Source organism: Oncorhynchus masou, chromosome 10, assembly GCF_036934945.1.
Source record: "Oncorhynchus masou masou isolate Uvic2021 chromosome 10, UVic_Omas_1.1, whole genome shotgun sequence".
Taxonomy (NCBI): domain Eukaryota; kingdom Metazoa; phylum Chordata; class Actinopteri; order Salmoniformes; family Salmonidae; genus Oncorhynchus; species Oncorhynchus masou.
Genome location: NC_088221.1, coordinates 5,057,451 through 5,078,064, shown reverse-complemented (window position 1 = coordinate 5,078,064; position 20,614 = coordinate 5,057,451). Strand labels below are relative to the sequence as shown.

Sequence of the window (20,614 nt, the reverse complement as noted above, 5' to 3'; positions counted from 1 at the left end):
TAGGGAAGGGCCTGCTAGCGGAACATGATGTCAGCAGGATCATCTGGCTTGCATAAAATAGTGATAAGGCAGTAGCTAGAATGACTGTCATCATGGCGGTTTAGGGGAAAATCCACATGGCCAACGTGGCAATTAATTGGAGCCAAGGGCATCAACGACTGGAACTAGCATATTGAGCTAATGATACACAAATTAGTTTTTTTTCTGACCAAATGACCTGATCAAGAAAAAAAAAAAACTCTGGGTTTGACGTAGCCCATAGGCCTTTGAAAAGATGGCGATGAAGAACATCGCTGACGTTTTACATTCTCCCAAGCAATTGTGCAATCATATTTTTTTTTTTTGCATAACTTATTTTGTAACTTATTGTGTACAAAATGTTGCTTCTACGGTTTATTATGACGAAAAAATAATTGCTTTCAGAAAAGCAATTACTCACCGCGGACTGGAAGAAACTTTTTCCTTTAACAAGTCCGATGAGAAGGATATTCTGCTTTCACTGGAACAGGCCCATTTCCACGCCTTTTGTGTGAAGAAAAGACGCCCGGAAAATAGGGACGCAGATCGGAGATCTTTCTGAGAATCCGAAGGCGAGCGAGTAAACTCCTAATTAAAGATCGGGCGATTAATTAGGGCCGATTTCATGTTGTTTTCATAACAATCGGTAATTATGGTCGATTTTATTGCACTCCACGAGGGGACTGCGTGGCAGGTTGACCACCTGTTACGAGAGTGCAGCAAGGAGCCAAGGTAAGTTGCTGTTTGAATGATGTCTGAGTATAACAGAACTCATATGGCAGGCGAAAACCTGAGAAAAATCCAACCAGGAAGTTGGAAATCTGAGGTTTGTAGGTTTTCAACTCATAGCCTATCAAAGATACAGTGGGATATTGGTCATGTTGCACTTCTTAAGGTTTCCACTAGATGTCAATAGTCTTTAGAACCTTGTTTGATTCTTCTACTGTGAAGCGGGGCCGAATGAGAGGGGATTGAGCCAGGTGTCTGGCAGATTGCCATGAGCTCGTGACGCGCGGTCATGTGAAAGTTAGCTTGCGTTCCATTGCTTTTCTACAGACAAAGGAATTCTCCGGTTGGAATATTATTGAAGATTTATGATTAAAAAAATCCTAAATATTGATTCTATACTTCGTTTGACATGTTCCTATGACCTGTAATATAACTTTTTTGACTTTTCGTCCGACCTTTCGGCTGGACTTGCGCTTGCATTTGTTTACCAAACGCCCTAACAAAAGGAGCTATTTGGACATAAATGATGAACTTTATCGAACAAATCAAACATTTTGAGTGCATTCTGATGAAGATCATCAAAGGAAAGTGAATATTTATAATGTTATTTCTGACTTCTGTTGACTGCACAATATGGCGGATATCTTTTTGGCTCGTTTGGTCTGAGCGCGTATTCAGATTAGTGCATGGTATGCTTTTTCCTTAATAAAAAATAAAATACAATTGACACAGCGGTTGCATTAAGGAGAAGTTTACCTAAAGTTCCATGTGTAATAGTTGTATATTTTATCAATGTTTATTATGAGTGTTTATTTTAAATGAATGTTATGAATGTTTATTATAAATTGATGTGGCTCTTGGCAAAATCACTGCACGTTTTGGAACTACTGAACATAACACGCCTGTGTAAAATGTGATTTTTGGATATAAATATGCACTTTATTAAACAAAACATACATGTATTATGTAACATGAAGTCCTATGAGTGTCATCTGATGAAGATCAAAGGTTAGTGATTACTTTTTATCTATATTTCTGCTTATTGGGACTCCTCTCTTTGGCTGGGAAAATGGCTGTGTTTTTCTGTGACTTGGTGGTGACCTAACATAATCCTTTGTGGTGCTTTCGCAACACTGAAGCATGCACGAGAGCACCAGCTGTTCTGGATGACTGTGTGATAACGCTCTCGGTAGCCGATGTGAACAAAACCTTTAAACAGGTCAACATTCACAAAGCTGCTGGGCCAGACGGATTACCAGGACGTGTACTCAAAGCATGTGTGGATCAACTGTCAAGTGTCTTCATTAACATTTCAACCTCTCCCTGACCGAGTCTGTAATAGCTACATCTTAAAAGTAGACCACCATAGTCCCTGTGCCCAAGGAAGCGAAGGTAACTTACCTAAATAATTACCGAAAAGGCGCGCCGAACAGGCCACCATGAACATCGACGGGGCTGTAGTGGAGCAGGTTGAGAGTTTCAAGTTCCTTGGTGTCCACATCACCAATGAACAATCATGGTCCAAACATACCAAGACAGTCGTGAAGAGGGCACGACAAAACCTTTTTCCCCTCAGGAGACTGAAAAGATGTGTAATTAGCCCCCAGATCCTCAAAAGATTCTACAGCTGCACCGGTTGCATCACCGCCTGGTATGGTAACGGTTCAGCATCTGACAATAAGATGCTACAGGGGGTAGTGCGAAAGGCCCAGTGTATCACTGGGGCCAAGCTTCCTGCAATCCAGGACCCACAGTTGAAGTCGTAGGTTTACATGAACGAGTTTTAAATTACTCCAACCTCAGTGTTTCAACCACTCCACAAACTTCTTGTTAAAACTTCTTGTGACTCCCAAACCCGCATGCGGGAGCGTAATCATAGCCTAAAACTAATTAGCATAACGCAATGGTCATAAATATCCCTAGAAAATATTCCTATTCATGAAAATCACAAATTAAATATATTGAGACACAGCTTAGCCTTTTGTTAATCACCCTGTCATCTCAGATTCAAAATATGCTTTACAGCCAAAGCTAGACAAGCATTTGTGTAAGTTTATCGATAGCCTAGCATAGCATTTTGTCCAGCTGGCAGCAGGTAACTTGGTCACGGAAATCAGAAAAGCAATCAAATTAAATTGTTTACCTTTGATGAGCTTCAGATGTTTTCACTCACGAGACTCCCAGGTAGATAGCCAAAGTTCATTTTTTCCCAAAATATTATTTTTGTAGGCAAAATAGCTCCGTTTGTTCTTCACGTTTGGCTGAAAATTGCAGGCACGAAAACGGCAAAAAACATTCCAAATTAGCTCCATAATATCGACAGAAACATGGCAAACGTTGTTTATAATCAATCCTCAAGGTGTTTTTCTAATATCTATTCGATAATATATCCGTCGGGACAATTTGTTTTTCAGTAGGACCGATTGGAGCAATGGCTACCTCTGTATTTTATGCGAGAGTCACCCAGGGAGACATCAGGTGACCACTTACGCAATGAAGCCGCCTACGGCTATTCATCAACATGAATGAGTCACAATGCTGTAGACACCTTGGGGAATATGTAGAAAGCGTAAGCTGGTTGATGGCACATTCACAGCTCAATAGGGACTCATTGGAACGCAGCGCTTTCAAAATATGGGGCACTTCCATATTGGATTTTTCTCAGGCTTTCGCCTGCAACATCAGTTCTGTGTTACTCACAGACAATATCTTTACAGTTTTGGAAACGTTAGAGTGTTTTCTATCCAAAGCTGTCAATTATATGCATATTCTAGCATCTTGTCCTGACAAAATATCCCATTTAAAATGGGAACGTTTTTTTTCCAAAAATGAAAACTGCCCCTAGAGTCCCAAAAGGTTTTAGAAAGTCAGTTAGGACATCTACTTTGTGCATGACAACTCATTTTTCCAACAAATGTTTAGACAGATTATTTCACTGTATCACAATTCCAGTGGGTCAGACATTTACATACACTAAGTTGAATGTGCATATAAATAGCTTGGAAAATTCCTGAAAATAATGTCATGGCTTTAGAAGCTTCTGTTAGGCTAATTGATATCATTTGAGTCAATTGGAGGTGTACCTGTGATTGTATTTCAAGGCCTGCCTTTAAACTCAGTGCATCTTTGCTTGACATCATAGGAAAATCAAAAGAAATCAGCCAAGACCTCAGAAAAAAAAAATGTAGACCTCCACAAGTCTGGTTCACCCTTGGGAGCAATTTCCAAACACCTGAAGGTACCACGTTCATCTGGACAAACAATAGTACGCAAGTATAAACACCATGGGACCATGCAGCTGTCATACCGCTCAGGTAGGAGATGTGGTCTGTCTCCTAGAGATGAACGTACTTTGGTGCGAAAAGTGAAAATCCATCCCAGAACAGCACCAAAGGGCCGTGTGAAGATGCTGGAGGAAACAGGTACAAAATTATCTATATCCACAGTAAAACAAGTCCAAAAATCAGCAAATCCTGAAAGGCCGCTCAGCAAGGAAGAAGCCACTGCTCCAAAACCACCATAAAAAAGCCAGACTACAGTGTGCAATTGCACATGGGGACAAAGACCGTACTTTTTGGAAAAATGTCCTCTGGTCTGTTGAACCAAAAATAGAACTGTTTGGCCATAAGGACCATCGTTATGTTCGGAGGAAAGAGGAGGCGGATTGCAAGCTGAAGAACACCATTCCAACCGTGAAGCACGCGGGTGGCAGCATCGTGTTGTGGGGGTGCTTGGCTGCAGGAGGGACTGGTGCACATCACAAAATAGATGACATCATGAGAAAATTACGTGGATATATTGAAGCAACATCTCAGGACATCAGTCAGGAAGTTGAAGCTTGGTCGCAAATGAGTCTTCCAAATGGACAATGACCTCCAGCATACTTCCAAAGTTGTGGCAAAATGGCTTAAGGACAACAAAGTCAAGGTATTGGAGTGGCCATCACAAAGCCCCGACCTCAATCCTATAGAAAATTTGTGGGCAGAACTGAAAAAGTGTGTGCGAGCAAGGAGGCCTACAAACCTGACTCAGTTACACCAGCCCTGTCAGGAGGAACACGCCAAAATTCACCCAACTTATTGCGAGAATCTTCTGTAAGGCTACACAAAACATTTGACCCAAGTTAAACAATTTAAAAGCAATGCTACCAAATACTAATTGAGTGTATGTAAACTTCTGACCCACTGGGAATATGATGAAAGAAATAAAAGCTGAAATAAATCACTACTATTATTCTGACATTTCACATTCTTAAAATAAAGTTGTGATCCTAAGTGACCTAAGACAGGGGATTTTTACAAGGATTAAATGTCAGGAATTGTGAAAAACCGAGTTTAAATGTAGTTGGCTAAGGTGTACGTAAACTTCCGACTTCAACTGTATATAATAGCTGTATATAATAGGCGGTGTCAGAGAAAAGCCCATCAAATTGTCAGAGACTCCAGTCACCCAAGTCATAGACGGTTTCCTCTGCTACGGCACGGCTAGCAGTACCGGAGCACCAAGTCTAGCACCAAAAGGCTCCTCAACAGCGTCTACTCCCAAGCCATTAGACTGCTGAACAATTCATAAAAATCGCCACCGGACGATTTACATTGTACACTGCTGCTACTCGCTGTTTGTTTGTTACCTATGCATAGTCACTTCAACCCCATCTACATGTACAGATTACCTCAACTAGCTTGTACCCCTGCACACTCACTCGGTACTGGTGCCCCCTGTATATAGCCCTGTAATAGTTATTCTTATTGTGTTACTTTTAATTATTACTTTTTATCTTAGCCAACTTCGTAAATATTTTCTTCTTCTAGAACTGCACTGTTGGTTAAGGGCTTGTAAGTAAGCATTTCACTGTAAAGTCTACACTTGTATTCGGCGCATGTGGCAAATAACGTTTGTTTTGATGTTCCTGCTCAGATAAGACGAGAAGTAGGCTAAACAAGAAAAAAAAAATTTGGGTTAGGTCCAGGTTAAAGTCAGTGAAATAAGAAAACCAAAGAAAATGTACAATGACAAATGGTTTGATGAAGAATGCAAAAAGAAATTGAGAAACCTGTCCAAACAAAAACAGAGACCCAGAAAACCTAAGCCTATGAATGACTAAAACAATACAGAAAAAGACTACGGAAAAAGAGGAATAGCACGTCGGAAATGAGCTCAATGTAATTGAAGAATCCATAGACTAACCACTTCTGGGAAAATTGGAAAACACTAAACAAACAAAGAGTTATCTATCCAAAACACAGATGTATGGGTAAACCACTTCTCCAATCTTGTTGGCCCTATAACAAAGAACAAAAACATATACATGATCAAATACAAATCTTAGAATCAACTATTAAAAGACAACCAGAACCCACTGGATTCTCCAATTACATTGAATGAACTACAAGACAAAATACAAACCCTCCAACCCAAAAAGGCCTGTGGTTTTGATGGTATCCTCAATGAAATTATTAAATAGAGACAACAAATTCCAATCGGCTATACTTAAACTCTTTAACATCATCCTTAGCTCTTAGCTCTTCCCCAATATTTGGAACAAAGGACTGATCATCAAAATCCACAAAAATAAGTAAATTTGACCCCAATAACTACCGCGGGATATGCGTCACCAGCAACCTTGGAAAATCCTCTGCCTTATAATTAACAGCAGACTTGTACATTTCCTCAGTGAAAACAAATGTCAAATTGGCTTTTTACCAAATTACCGTATTACAGACCACGTATTCACCCTGCACCCCCTAATTGACAAACAAACCAAAACAAAGGCAAAGTCTTCTCACGCTTTGTTGATTTTTAAAAAAGCCTTTGACTAAATTTGGCATGAGGGTCTGCTATACAAATTGATGGAAAGTTGTGTGGGGAAAAAACATACGACATAAAATTCACGTACACAAACAACAAGTTAAAAATTGGCAAAAAAAAAAATCTTTCCACAGGGCCGTGGGGTGAGACAGGGATGCAGCTTAAGCCCCACCCTCCTCAACACACACACACACACACACACACAGCAACAAATTGGTGAGGGCACTAGGACAGTCTGCAGCACCCGGCCTCACCCTACTAGAATCTGAAGTCAGATGTCCACTGTTTGCGGACGATTTGGTGCTTCTGTCACCAACCACGGATGGGCCTACAGTAGCACCTAGATCTTCTGCACAGAGTCTGTCAGACCTGGGCCCTAACAGTAAATCTCAGTAAGACAAAAAGTGTTCCAAAAAAGTTTAAATTGCCAGGACCACAAATACAAATTCCATCTAGACACAGTTGCCCTAGAGCACACAAAAAAAATACTACACATACCTTGGCATAAACATCTGCGCCACAGCTAACTTCCACAAAGCTGTGTGAAATATGAGACAAGACCAGAAGGGCATTCAATACCATCAAACAGAACATGACATACCAATTAGGATCTGGCTTAAAAATACTTGAATCAGTTACAGAACTAATTGTCCTTTATGGTTGTGGAGGTCTGGGGTCCGCTCACCAACCAAGAATTCACAAAATGGGACAAACACCAAATTGAGACTCTGCATGTAGAATTCTGCAAAAATATCCTCCGTGTACAACGTAAAATACCAAATACGCATACAGAGCAGAATTAGGCCGATACCCGCTAATTATCAAAATCCAGAATAAAGCCGTTAAATTCAACAACCGCCTAAAAAGAAATGATTCCCAAACCTTCCATAACAAAGCCATCACCTACAGAGAGATGAACTTGCAGAAGAGTCCCCTAAGCAAGCTGGTACTGGGGCTCTGTTCACAAACACAAACAGACCCCACAGAGCCCCAGGACAGCAACACAATTAGACCCAAACAAATCACGAGAAAAAAAAAGAATTACTTGACACAGTGGAAAGAATTAACAAAAAAAAAACAACGCAAACTCAAATGCTATTTGGCCCTAAACAGAGAGTACACAGTGGCAGAATACATGACCACTGTGACTGACCCAAACTTAAGGAAAGCTTTGACTCATAGCCTTGCTATTGAGAAAGGCTGCCGCAGGCAGACCTGGCTCTCAAGAGAAGACAGGCTATGTGCACACTGCCCACAAAATGAGGTGGAAACGGAGCTGCACTTCCTAACCTCCTGCCAAATGTTTGACCAGAGAGACATATTTCCCTCAGATTACACAGATCCACAAAGAACTCAAAAACAAACCCAATTTTGATAAACTCCCATATCTACTGGGTAAAATACCCCAGCGTGCCATCACAGCAGCTCGATGTGACCTGTTGCCACAAGAAAAGGGCACCATTGTAAAAAAACACCATCATAAATACCCATATTTGTTTATTGATTTTCATTTTTGCATTTTAAATAATTGCACATCCTTACAACACATAGATGTATCATTGTATACAACACATATATAATTGTATATAGACAATTAAATTTGAAATGTCTTTATTCTTTTGGAACTTCTGTGAGTGTAATGTTTACTGTAAATTTGAATTGTTTATTTCACTTTATTTTTTCACCTTTATTTAACAAGTTCTCATTTACAACTGCGACCTGGACAAGATAAAGTAAAGCAGTGCGACAAAAACAACAAAGAGTTACACATGGGATAAACAAACGTACAGTCAATAATACAATAGAAACATCTATACAGTGTGTGCAAATGTAGTAAGATTAGGGAGGTAAGGCAATAAATAGCCCATTGTTGGGGAATAATCAGAATTAGTTGGGTAACATAGATAAGATGTTTTATTTTCATTATATGCTTGTGAGTTATTTCTCATCAGAATGTCTATTTTTGTATAATACTGTTGGCCGGTTGCAGTTATCTGTTCTCTGTCATGGAGTAAGTTACTTGGGCCGCAGAGAGGGGAGGGGTCAAGCTTGTCTTCATATATAAACATATCTTTTAGATCAACTATCTCTTGGCTCCACAATGTCTGTGTGCCAGTCACTGTGTCTCTGTGATCTTGTCAAGGAGGGGTGTATTTGATATATGCCTGTTGATAGGTTTTGTTTTATGGTCCTGAGAGCGAGATGAGAACATAGTTTAGGAGACAAAGCTGAACGATAATTTATAGCCAATGCTGTCTGGCTATGTGTGTCTTTGCTATAAAGGATCTCAGTTGCAATGTGTAAGGACTCTCAGAGAATTCATTTATAAACACTGAAATGATCTGAGAGTCACAGGGTTGTGATGGAGCTCAAATAATTAAAGATGAACTTTATGATAACTCTGACTTGTGTGTGGTTTGCACTCATGATTTGGTAAATACAGGAAATTTCCACGACACCATAGAGGCGAAATAATTACAATTTAGCATTAACACTGGAGTGATAGATGTGAAAGTAGAGATACTGGGGTGCAAAAGAGCAAGAGGGTAAGTAATAATATGGGGATGAGGTAGTTGGGTGTGCTATTTACAGATTGGCTGTGTACAGGTACTGGAGGCATTTTGTAAATTACATCGCCGAAGTCAAGGATCGGTAGGATAGTCCGTTTTACGAGGGTATGTTTGGCAGCATGACTGAAGGAGGCTTTGTTGCAAAATAGGAAGCAGATTCTAGAACTCATTTTGGTTTGGAGATGCTTAATGTGAGTCTGGAAGGAGTTTACAGTCTAACCAGACACCTAGGTATTTGTAGTTGTCCACATATTCTAAGTCAGAGTCTTCCAGAGTAGTGATGCTAGTCGGGCGGGCAGCAATCGGTTGAAGAGCATGTATTTAGTTTTACTTGAATTTAAGAGCAGTTGGAGACCACTGAAGGAGTGTTGTATGGCATTGAAGCTCGTTTGGAGGTTGGTTAACAGTGTCCAAAAAAGGGCCAGATGTATACAGAATGGTGACGTCTGCGTAGAGGTGGATCAGAGAATCACCAGCAGGAAGAGCGACATCATTGACATATACAGAGAAGAGTCGGCCCGAGAATTTAATTATGATCTACTTCACTTGCTTTGACAATGTTAACATATGTTTCCCATGCCAATAAAGCCTTGAAATTGAAATAAAGAATAGAATAGATATAGGCCTAGTCATTGAGAACTGAATAATCCCTTAACTGCCATAATGACACGATTGTTACTAGGGATGCACGATATATCAGTGAACATATCGGAATCGGATGAGATTAGCTAAAAATGCCAACATTGGCCTGATATCTAGTTTAACGCAGATGTGCAAAACCGGTCAAAGCTGACGTGGGTGATGTTGGCTTTCGCCGACTGGTCGAACACCGGTACACACTACCAAGTAGAGGTCGACCGATTATGATTTTTCAACGCCGCTACCGATTATTGGAGGACCAAAAAAGCCGATACCGATTAATCGGACAATTTTTGTTTTTTTTGTAATAATGACAATTACAACAATACTGAATGAACACTTATTTTAACTTAATATAATATGTCAATAAAATCAATTTAGCCTCAAATAAATAATGAAACATGTTTAATTTGGTTTAAATAATGCAAAAACAAAGTGTTGGAGAAGAAAGTAAAAGTGCAATATGTGCCATGTAAGAAAGCTAACGTTTAAGTTCCTTGCTCAGAACATCAGAACATATGAAAGCTGGTGGTTCCTTTTAACACGAGTCTTCAATATTCAATATTCCCAGGTAAGAAGTCTTAGGTTGTAGTTATTATAGGAATTATAGGACTATTTCCCTCTATACCATTTGTATTTCATTAACCTTTGACTATTGGATGTTCTTATAGGCACTTTAGTATTTCCAGTGTAGCAGTATAGCTTCCGTCCTTCTCCTCGCTCCTCCCTTGGCTCGAACCAGGAACACAACGACAACAGCCACCCTCGAAGCAGCATTACCCATGCAGAGCAAGGGAAACAACCACCTCAAGACTCAGAGCGAGTGACGTTTGAAACGCTATTAGCTCGTGCTAACTAGCTAGCCATTTCACAATGCTTGATGCACAACATAAACAGCGCAATGCTTGACGCACAATGAAGAGCTGCTGGCAAACCGCAAAGAAAGTGCTGTTTGAATGAATGTTTACACGCCTGCTTCTGCCTACCACCGCTCAGTTAGATACTTAGATACTTGTATGCTCAGTCAGATTATATGCAACGCAGGAGATGCTAGATAATATCTAGTAATATCATCAACCATGTGTAGTTAACTTGTGATTATGATTGATTGATTGTTTTTATAAAGATACGTTTAATGCTAGCTAGCAACTTACCTTGGATTACTGCATTCGCGAAAAAGGCAGTCTCCGTGGAGTGCAACGAGAGAGAGGCAGGTCGTTATAGCGTTGGACTAGTTAACTGTAAGGTTGCAAGACTGGATCCCCCGAGCTGACAATGTGAAAATCTGTCATTCTGCCCATGAACGAGGCAGTTAACCCACCGTTCCTAGGCTGTCATTGAAAATAAGAATGTGTTCTTAACTGACTTGCCTAGTTAAATAAAAGGTGTAAAAAAAATATTTTAAAGTATTTTAAAAATGAAATACAAAAATCGGCCAAATCGCTGCCCACAAATACCGATTTCCGATTGTTCTGAAAACTTGAAACAGGCCCTAATTAATCGGCCATTCCGATTAATTGGTCGACCTCTACTACCAAGTGCGCTATTTTTCAGATGTTGCCAGGAGTTACACAGATGAGTCACCGCTATTAGCTTCACGACTGACATTTGGACCAGCAATATCAGCCCCATGAGCATGCCGAGTCTGACAGCACAGTGGGTCGTTGAAGATTTCGTACTGAGAAGTCGTATTGCACGCTCATGAATGTGCTGGTTGTCATACTGCTGCTGCCATTGCAATGGCATTTGAGAACATATTAAACATGAACACACTACCTAGCTCCATTCAAACAACTGACTGGAGGAATAAGTTCATCAACTGTGCCTGCAGCAGACGTGATACATTTAAAACGCCTGCTCAACAAAACTGCCGAAAAGGTTGTGAACAAGCGATTCGGTGGCATTCTCGCTGAGCCTCTTTACTGTATCGCCACCATGCTCGATGATATGTACAAGGACCGCTCCTTCGATGCAGACAAGAAACAGGATTTACGTGAAATGTCACATACACAGCTGGACAAGATGGAAACGGACACAGTGACAGTGCATATCGAGTAAGACGGGCCACAGACAACGAGCTGAAACTTCACTGCTTGACATGTATGATGAAATTCTGGTTGAGAATGAAACGACTGAACAAATGAACGAAACAGCACAGCAACTAAGTGAAAGAAATAGGTTTTGATTATGTTTTACTGGTAATGGGGACATACGTAGATGGCAACAAAATTACTTTTTGGTTAGTGTGGTGTGTATGTGCGTGTAACCTTTATTTAACCAGGCAAGCCAGTTAAGATTTAATTCTTATTTACAATGACGGCCTAGCCCGGACGACGCTGGGCCAATTGTGCTCCGCCCTATGGGACTCCCAATTACGTCCGGATATGATGCAGCCTGGATTCGAACCAGGGACTGTAGTGACGCTTCTTGCACTGAGATGCAGAGCCTTAGACAGCTGCGTCCATTTCACGTCGGTTACACCAGCCTAATCTCGGGAGTTGATAGGCTTGAAGTCATAAACAGCGCAATGCTTGAAGCATTGCGAAGAGCTGCTGGCAAAATGCACAAAAGTGCTGTTTGAATGAATGCTTACGAGCCTGCTGGTGCCTACCATCGCTCAGTCAGACTGCTCTATCAAATCATAGACTTAATTATAACATAACACACAGAAATACGAGCCTTAGGTCCCCTTTGCCAGAAAAAGACTTCATGGTTAATGCACAGCAGCATATTATTTTTAAAAAGACCCCTAAATCCAATTTCCAAGGCACAACTAAAGCTAATGTTTAGGAATCCTGAAAAATAAAACTGAATGTCTTAAACTTAACGGAGACATTATCCTAGCCTTGTCAGAATTGTTTCCAAAATGCTTGGTTGGGACCCATTGATGGGTAGTGGCTGATTCCTTTTGGGTTGCCACTTGAGGCTGGGTGCTGGCTAGAATTGTTCTAGCCTATGTGTGGCTGACTTCACGAGAAAGCGAGCAGGAGCAAGCTCCAACGGCTTCAGAAGGGTCACAGTAAAACAGGTTCAATGACCACTCAAGTGATTGTAGAAACTGAACAGGGATTGTTCGAATGTAGCCCTCGACAGCCCATTAAAAGAAGGCGAACACTGATCACGTCAAATCATTGAGACCTCAGGTCATGCCTAATAGATATCTTGCCTTCCCTGAACCTCACCCTCCTCAGCAGAAAATCAAAAGAATGATCGACCACCATTTCCTCCGACAATTAACAGCATCTGTGTAGAGTTACTCTTCACTGAAATTACACAGAGGACAAATCTACTGCCACTCTTGCCTGCACACCCAGGCTCAGTTCTGAGTAGTTAATGCAAGCACAAGGGAAACCAAGGCTATCTATATCAGTGTCTTGTGTGAAAGTTGAACCAGCTGTTCTGAGCAGCATCAGTATGACGTTAATTGCATTTTTAACTAATCCTTTGAAGAATGCATTTGTATACTGGAATTCCTGTGGCTTGCTTAAAATAGAGCATTACTTGATACCCGATAGCAATCACTTTAATACGAAGTGACATTGTGGGCACATGCCTCTGACGTCAGGCCACAAAATACAGACTGTACAAAACAGTTGCTACTTGGAGGGAATGGGGCCGGGGACCAGTGAAGAGCTCAGGGGGAGAAAAAAAAGAGAACCGACGTGGAAATCACCTTTTCACATCAAACCTCTTGACGTTTCACAGCAATACTTTTTCCATGGCAAAAATGAAAACACAAAGCAGACCAAACTATTTGGTTCTTTAAAAACCTGCTGTAAAATAGTGTTCTATAGCTTTGAAAATAAATAAATGTGACTCAATGACAACATGTGTGTTTCCAACATTAGGGATGTTTTCCGAAAGAAGTTAATCCGCTTCGTGTTTTGTTTCCTTTCCACAATACGAATGAGTATCGCGATATTGGTATCATCCGAGCCATAGCAGACACAGAGAGAGAGAGCCTATGACAAGCAATTCATTACCAACAGATGTCTCCCTTGAGAAAAGACCATTATCTGACTGAAATCCACAGATACGGAGGCTGAATGGTTCCGTTGCGTTTCTCTAATTTCTGCTAATCACTGTTGTGGCTAGAGACTAGGCCATTTAAACTGTCCGTTGTTGAATACTAAGAAAATATTGGTTTTGCTTTGACTGCACCCACTCTTTAGCTTTGAGAACCATGCCATGCTTGTGATTATCTGAATGAACGAGACATACAGACTTGTGCATTTCTTTTTGAGTCACTGTCCAGACTAGAGGTCGACCGATTATGATTTTTTAACGTCGACACCGATTATTGAAGGACCAAAAAAAGCCGATACCGATTAAAATCGGCCAATTTTTTTAATGTATTTGTAATAATGACAATTACAACAATACTGAATGAACACTTATTTTAACTTAATATAATACATCAAAAAAATCAATTTTGCCTCAAGAAAATAATGAAACGTTCAATTTGGTTTAAATAATGCAAAACAATGTGTTGGAGAAGTAAGTAAAAGTGCAATATGTGCCATGTAAAAAAGCTAACGTTTAAGTTCCTTGCTCAGAACATGAGAACATATGAAAGCTGGTGGTTCCTTTTAACATGAGTCCTAGTTATTATAGAAATTATAGGACTATTTCTCTCTATAAGATTTGTATTTCATATACCTTTGACTATTGGATGTTCTTATAGGCACTATAGTATTGCCAGTGTAACAGTATAGTTTCCATCCCTCTCCTCGCCGCTACCTGGGCTCGAACCAGGAACACATCGACAACAGCCACCCTCGAAGCAGCGTTACCCATGCAGGGCAAGGGGAACAACTACTCCAAGTATCAGAGCGAGTGACGTTTGAAACGCTATTAGCGCGCACCCCGCTAACTAGCTAGCCATTTCACATCGGTTACACCAGCCTAATCTCGGGAGTTGATAGGCTTGAAGTCATAAACAGCTTGAAGCATTGCGAAGAGCTGCTGGCAAAACGCACGAAAGTGCTGTTTGAATGAATGCTGCTGGTGCCTACCATCGCTCAGTCAGACTGCTCTATCAAATCATAGACTTAATTATAACATAACACACAGAAATACGAGCCTTAGGTCATTAATAAGGCCGAATCCGGACACTATCATTTCAAAATCAAAACGTTTATTCTTTCAGTGAAATACAGAACCGTTCTGTATTTTACCTAACGGATGGCATCCCTAAGTCTAAATATTGCTGTTACATTGCACAAACTTCAATGTTATGTCATAATTACGTAACATTCTGAAATTAGTTCACAATGAGCCAAGCGGGCAAAACTGTTGCATATACCCTGACTCTGCGTGCAATGGACGCAAGAGAAGTGACACAATTTCACCTGGTTAATATTGCCTGCTAACCTTTCTTTTAGCTAAATATGCAGGTTTAACAATATATACTTCTGTGAATTGATTTTAAGAAAGGCATTGGTGTTTATGGTTAGGTACATGGAGCAACGACAGTCCTTTTTCGTGAATGCGCACTGCATCGATTATATGCAACGCAGGACAAGCTAGATAAACTAGTAATATCATCAACCATGTGTAGTTATAACTAGTGATTATAATCGATTGATTGTTTTTTATAAGATAAGTTTAATGCTAGCCAGCAACTTACCTTGGCTTCTTACTGCATTCGCGTAACTGGCAAGCTAAATTATTATTATTATTATTTTTAAAATTAAAGTAAAATAATAACATAAAATACAAAATCAGCAAATTCGGCATCCAAAAATACCGATTTCCCATTATGAAAACTTGAAATCGGCCCTAATTAAATCGACCATTCCGATTAAATCGGTCGACCACTAGTCCAGACACCAAGAAAGGATTTGGGACTGCTTCACAATCCATCATGGAATTGTGGGACTTTGCTGATAGGATAGCTCTTAGTATCATAAAACAGACAAACTAACTAGGCCTAACACTTTTTAAAACAGCAAACTGGTATTACAAAAACAACAAAGCGGCCACCCCGCCACTTATTTTGGTAAACAGCTGAAGGATGGGGCTTGAGAAATGTAACCGCAGCTTAGCTATGGATGCAAGAACTGACTATCAATGAGTATGTTCCCATGCACAGTAATAATTCGATATTAAAACTGATTATGGCAGTTGGCAGGCTATAGACTATTGCATAAACACCTTACACTGCTCATCTTAAATGGATGTAAGGTCAAAATCTAAGTAAGCCCACGCCGAGAGACCTGGTTCTGCATAATCTTTAGAAATATTAGGACATGTAAACACCTGACATCGGCGTAACAGCTGTGTATTTGATCAGCGCATGTGCTAGCACCAGCCGAGAGAGCCGCTCTCTTTAGTGTGAGTGAAGTGAGTTCGGAACAATGTATGCGTCTAGAAGTACTTCACACACACATTTTACGTCTGAACTCAGAATCAAATATGCTTCAGAAAAATAAAATGGCCGCTGTGGTAGAACGGTCATTTTGATTGGCAATTTTTTGCATTTATCAGAGTGCCAACAGGTAGCCTGATTTCAGATGTGTCCATGTTAACAGGATTATTAGGGAAATCGTTCTTGCAAAGCACGTAAACATTTTAATCAAACTATTCTACTAAATCTGACTATCCACAATAAATTGCATTGTTGTGTGCATGTAACAATACTCTCAAACCCTGTACCTGGAGAGCTAACCTCCGATTTGTAATCCAACCCCAGTTGTAACTAACCTGATTCAACCAGCTAATTATTTGAGTCGGGTGCGCTAGATTACGGTTGGAGGGAAAGCCTACAGGACGGTAGCTCTCCAGGAACAGAGTTGGAGAGCCATGGTCTATGATATGAAAATTATTGGCTAGTTTTAAATATTTAGAAACTACAGTATTAGTTTGGTGTCACACTTTTCTCCCAGACCTAGCTAACACACCAGACTGAAAGGATCTCTACAGCTCTGTTAGTGACCATCTGGTTCTTGGTCCCCGACCAAGGCCCTTCTCCCCAGACTATGCAGTTTGGCTGGGCGGCCAGCTCTAGGAAGAGTCTAGGTGGTTCCAAACTTCTTCCATTTAAGAATGATTGAGGCCACTGTGTTCTTGGGGACCTTCAAATGCTGCAGAATGTTTTAGTACCCTTCCCTAGATCTTTTCCTGCACACAATCCAGTCTCTGATCTCTATGGACAATTCCTTCAACCTCATGGCTTGGTTTTTGCTGACATAGACTGTCAACTGTGGGACCTTATATAGACAGGTGTGTGCCTTTCCAAATCACATCCAATCAATTGAATTTACCACAGGTGGACTCCAATCAAGTTGCAGAAACATCTCAAGGATGATCAATGGAAACAGGATGCACCTGAGCTTAATTTCAAATCTCATACATGTAGCAAAGGGTCTGAATACTTATGTAAATACTTGTTTGTTTTTTTAAATAGATTTGCAAACATTTCTAAAAACCAAACCTGTTTTCGCTTTGTCATTATTGGATAGTGTGTAGATTGCTGAGGAAATTGTTTTATTGAATCCATTTTAGAATAAGGCTGTAACGTAACAAAATGTGGAAAGGGGGCACTGTAGACACACCCTATGTTTGAATTAAATAAACTATATGTAGGCTATTTATCTTGTCTGATGTTTTAAGCACTGCAATTAAAAATGAAGACACAAATTACTAGAGAGAGCCAGTAGAGATCAATATAGCCTCACCAGAAGAACAAAAACCTGTTCCCGACCCTCCTCCCGATGCTGATGGCCTACTGTGATTATGCTGCTAAGCTCCTGAAGTTGCCTGTAATAGGCTGCACCAGCGGTCAGCAAACTTTTCCATTTGGAGTGTCAAGTTATCGTCCCATTTCTGCTGATCTGCGTGCCAGTTATGAATTCCAGATGCACCTTTTCCTGGAAGAGTTTCATTTATAATAAAGTCTTCATATCGCAAAATCAATGTTACGTGGTTAATCAAAATTCTATCTAAATGAAACTGATACAAATAAAAAAGTAACTTCTATTGCCAATATGTAAAAATAGCCTACTAAAAATATTGCAGCCCACAAGGTAGAAAATATAATGAAAAAAGTAAATATCCTATAAATCACATTGGCTATGCACGGTCTGTCTGCAATGAACATGAAACATTGTATCAACTATTAACTTGGTCTGGCCAAAGCTCCTGCAAGCAAACTTGCAATATTGTATAAAATATTCTAGGCCCTCAGAGTTTCCAGTGCCAGTGAGCTCTGGACAGACAGACACAGCTGTAGGCTGTTTGCACAAGGGATAAGAAGTAATCAGGTAGGCCTATTTAATGACATTTCCACCAGATCAGAGCATGACATTTTTTTCCTCTTTCATGCTGAGTGTTTATCAAAAAGGATTGAGCTGGACAGATTTTTCAAAATGGGCTACGTTGAGTAGGTAATACAATGGATGTAAAATGGATGTTTATTTGATGCTTGAGGCAAATAAAAATTACTTTGAGAAGCTCCACAGTGATGGTGAGTTAAGGCAATCAGAAATGGTATCAGATCCTCAGATGGGCACATTTGTAGGCCTACATTTGCACACAGGCCAGGTAGTCTAGGCCTACTTCTATGCATAATCAGGTGCGTGTCCTTACTCAAGATTGACAGAAACGCTCCAAAAATATACATTTAAAAAAGACTCATAGCAAAAGGTCTGAATACTTATGTAAATAAGGTATCTGTTGTTTATTTTTAATACATTTTCAAATATTTCTAAAAACCTGTTTTTGCTTTGACTTTTGGAATAAGTCTGTAACAATAAGAAAAAGAGGAAAAAATAAGTCTGAATACTTTCCCGAATGCACTGAGATAAATGAGTCTAGTGAACAGCAGCCTTACCTTTTTAGTGCTGACAGACCTCCGTAGCGCCCTCCCATTGGGTCCCACAACTCGAGCATTACCACTGCTCCCAGAGGGTAGTGTGTGTGTAGAGGGGGGGCTGGAAGGCGCACCGAGGGGTGCAGAAGACCTCTCCGTCAGACTTCTCTTGGACGCCACATTGTTGTTCTCATTGAAGGTCATCGACCGTTTGTCCTTAGTGTCCCCAAGCCCCAGGTCAATGCTCTGTCCACTCTTGATCAGGCAGAGGTAGTCTTTGAGTATCGTCTGGGTCGTTGGCTCACTCAACCAGTTGAGGAAGAGCTCATCCACTTTCATTTTAAGCACCGGTTGCAGGACTTGTGGCGATGGCATGTTGTTAACCTCCATCTACTACTTTGACACCACAGCACCTGTCAATGGGGAAATCAAATAGAGAATATGGGCTGGGCAGCTACGTAGCTGGCTAGCTAGATCCCTTCAGATATACCAGTGGGCAGTTTTCATCACGTTAGATACGTTTAGGAATGGGTGGCCAGTAATAAACTGGTCCTGAACATCTCTAAAACTACGAGCATTGTATTTGGTAAAATACATTCCCTAAGCTCTAGAAATCAGCTGAATCTGGTAACGAATGGTGTGTGTGGCTGTTGAACAAGTTGAGGAGACAATTACTTGGTGTTACCTTACATTGTAAACGGTCATGGTCAAAACATATAGAGTCAATGGTTGTAAAGATGCGGAGAGGTCTATCCATAATAAAGAGATGCTCTGCTTTTTTGACACCATACTCCAAAAAGCAAGTCCTACAGGCTCTGGTTTTGTCTTATCTTGATTATTGTCCAGCCACCTGTCCAAGTGCTACAAAAAAAGACCTAGGTAAGCTGAGGCTGGCCCAGGACAGAGCGGCACATCTTGCTCTTCATTGTAATCAGAGGGCTAATATTAATACTATGCATGCCAGTTACTCTTGACTAAGAGTTGAGGAGAGACTGACTGCATCACATCCTTTTATAAGAAACATGAATGTGTTAAATTCTAAATGGTTTGCATTGTCAACTTACACAGCGCTGACACACACACTTACCCCACCAGACATGCCACAAGCCCCCCCCCACACAGTCCCCAAATTCAGAACAAATTCAAGAAAGTGTACAGTATTATATAAAGCCAGTATTGCATGGAACTCCCTCCCATCTCATATTACTCAAATAAACAGCAGATCTGGTTTTAAAAAATGTATTACATTTTATTTTTAACAGGTAAAGCAACATCTCACGGCCCAAAGCCTCTCCCCTATTTGACCCAGATATTTTGGGTGTATGTATTGATATGTGGCCTGCATGCATTTTTTAAATGTATGTAGTTCTGTCCTTGTTTATTATTGTTCTGTATTATGTCATGTTTTGTGTGGACCCCGGGAAGAGTCGCAACAGCTAATGTGGATCCTAATAAAATACCAAATAGACAGAAGAAGCAGAATTGATCATTAGGCCTATACAGTGAGCACAGAAAAACACTTTTTTTTATCAGATTCAATCACTAACTAGCTAGCAAATTCTAGCTACCTACTCCATATGGTTGACATTGCTGGCAACTACATCTAGCTGGGTAATTCCTACTAGGTGGTGCCTTTTGGAACTCGTAACTTTTGGGGGGGAAGTATATATTCTTTAAAAATGTAGTATTCCATCAGCAAAAGGACATGTTTGACTTTCAGAAAAGAATAGTGAATAACAAGAGAATTTAGTCAACATTTTCACGTTTAGTTGACCCCTTCTATCTCTACAAGTTACCACAAAAATATGCAATATGATGGTTTTATTGCAGATGGCGAGGCCAGTACAGGTGCATCAAAGCTGGGACCGAGATTGAAAAACAACTTCTATCTCAAGGCCATCAGAATGTTAAATTCTGTTAAATAGCCATCACTAGCACATTATAGAGGCTGCTGACCTATATACATAGACTTGGAATCACTAGGCCCTTTAATAATGGAACACTAGTCACTTTAAAAATGTTTTCATATTTTGCATTA

At 40.3% G+C, this 20,614-nt stretch overlaps 1 protein-coding gene across 3 annotated transcripts in view; it reads right to left on the bottom strand.

Annotated features, from left to right (window-relative positions):
* The window catches only part of LOC135547069 (serine/threonine-protein phosphatase 2A regulatory subunit B'' subunit beta-like), a 62,505-nt gene that overhangs the window by 38,798 nt on the left and 3,093 nt on the right, over positions 1–20,614 (bottom strand). For all 3 annotated transcript variants that reach the window (XM_064975682.1, XM_064975683.1, XM_064975684.1), the window contains exon 2: positions 18,598–18,989. In XM_064975682.1, the coding sequence (XP_064831754.1) occupies positions 18,598–18,966 (369 nt within the window). In that variant the 5' untranslated portion in view covers positions 18,967–18,989. The remainder of the gene's footprint in view (positions 1–18,597; positions 18,990–20,614) is intronic.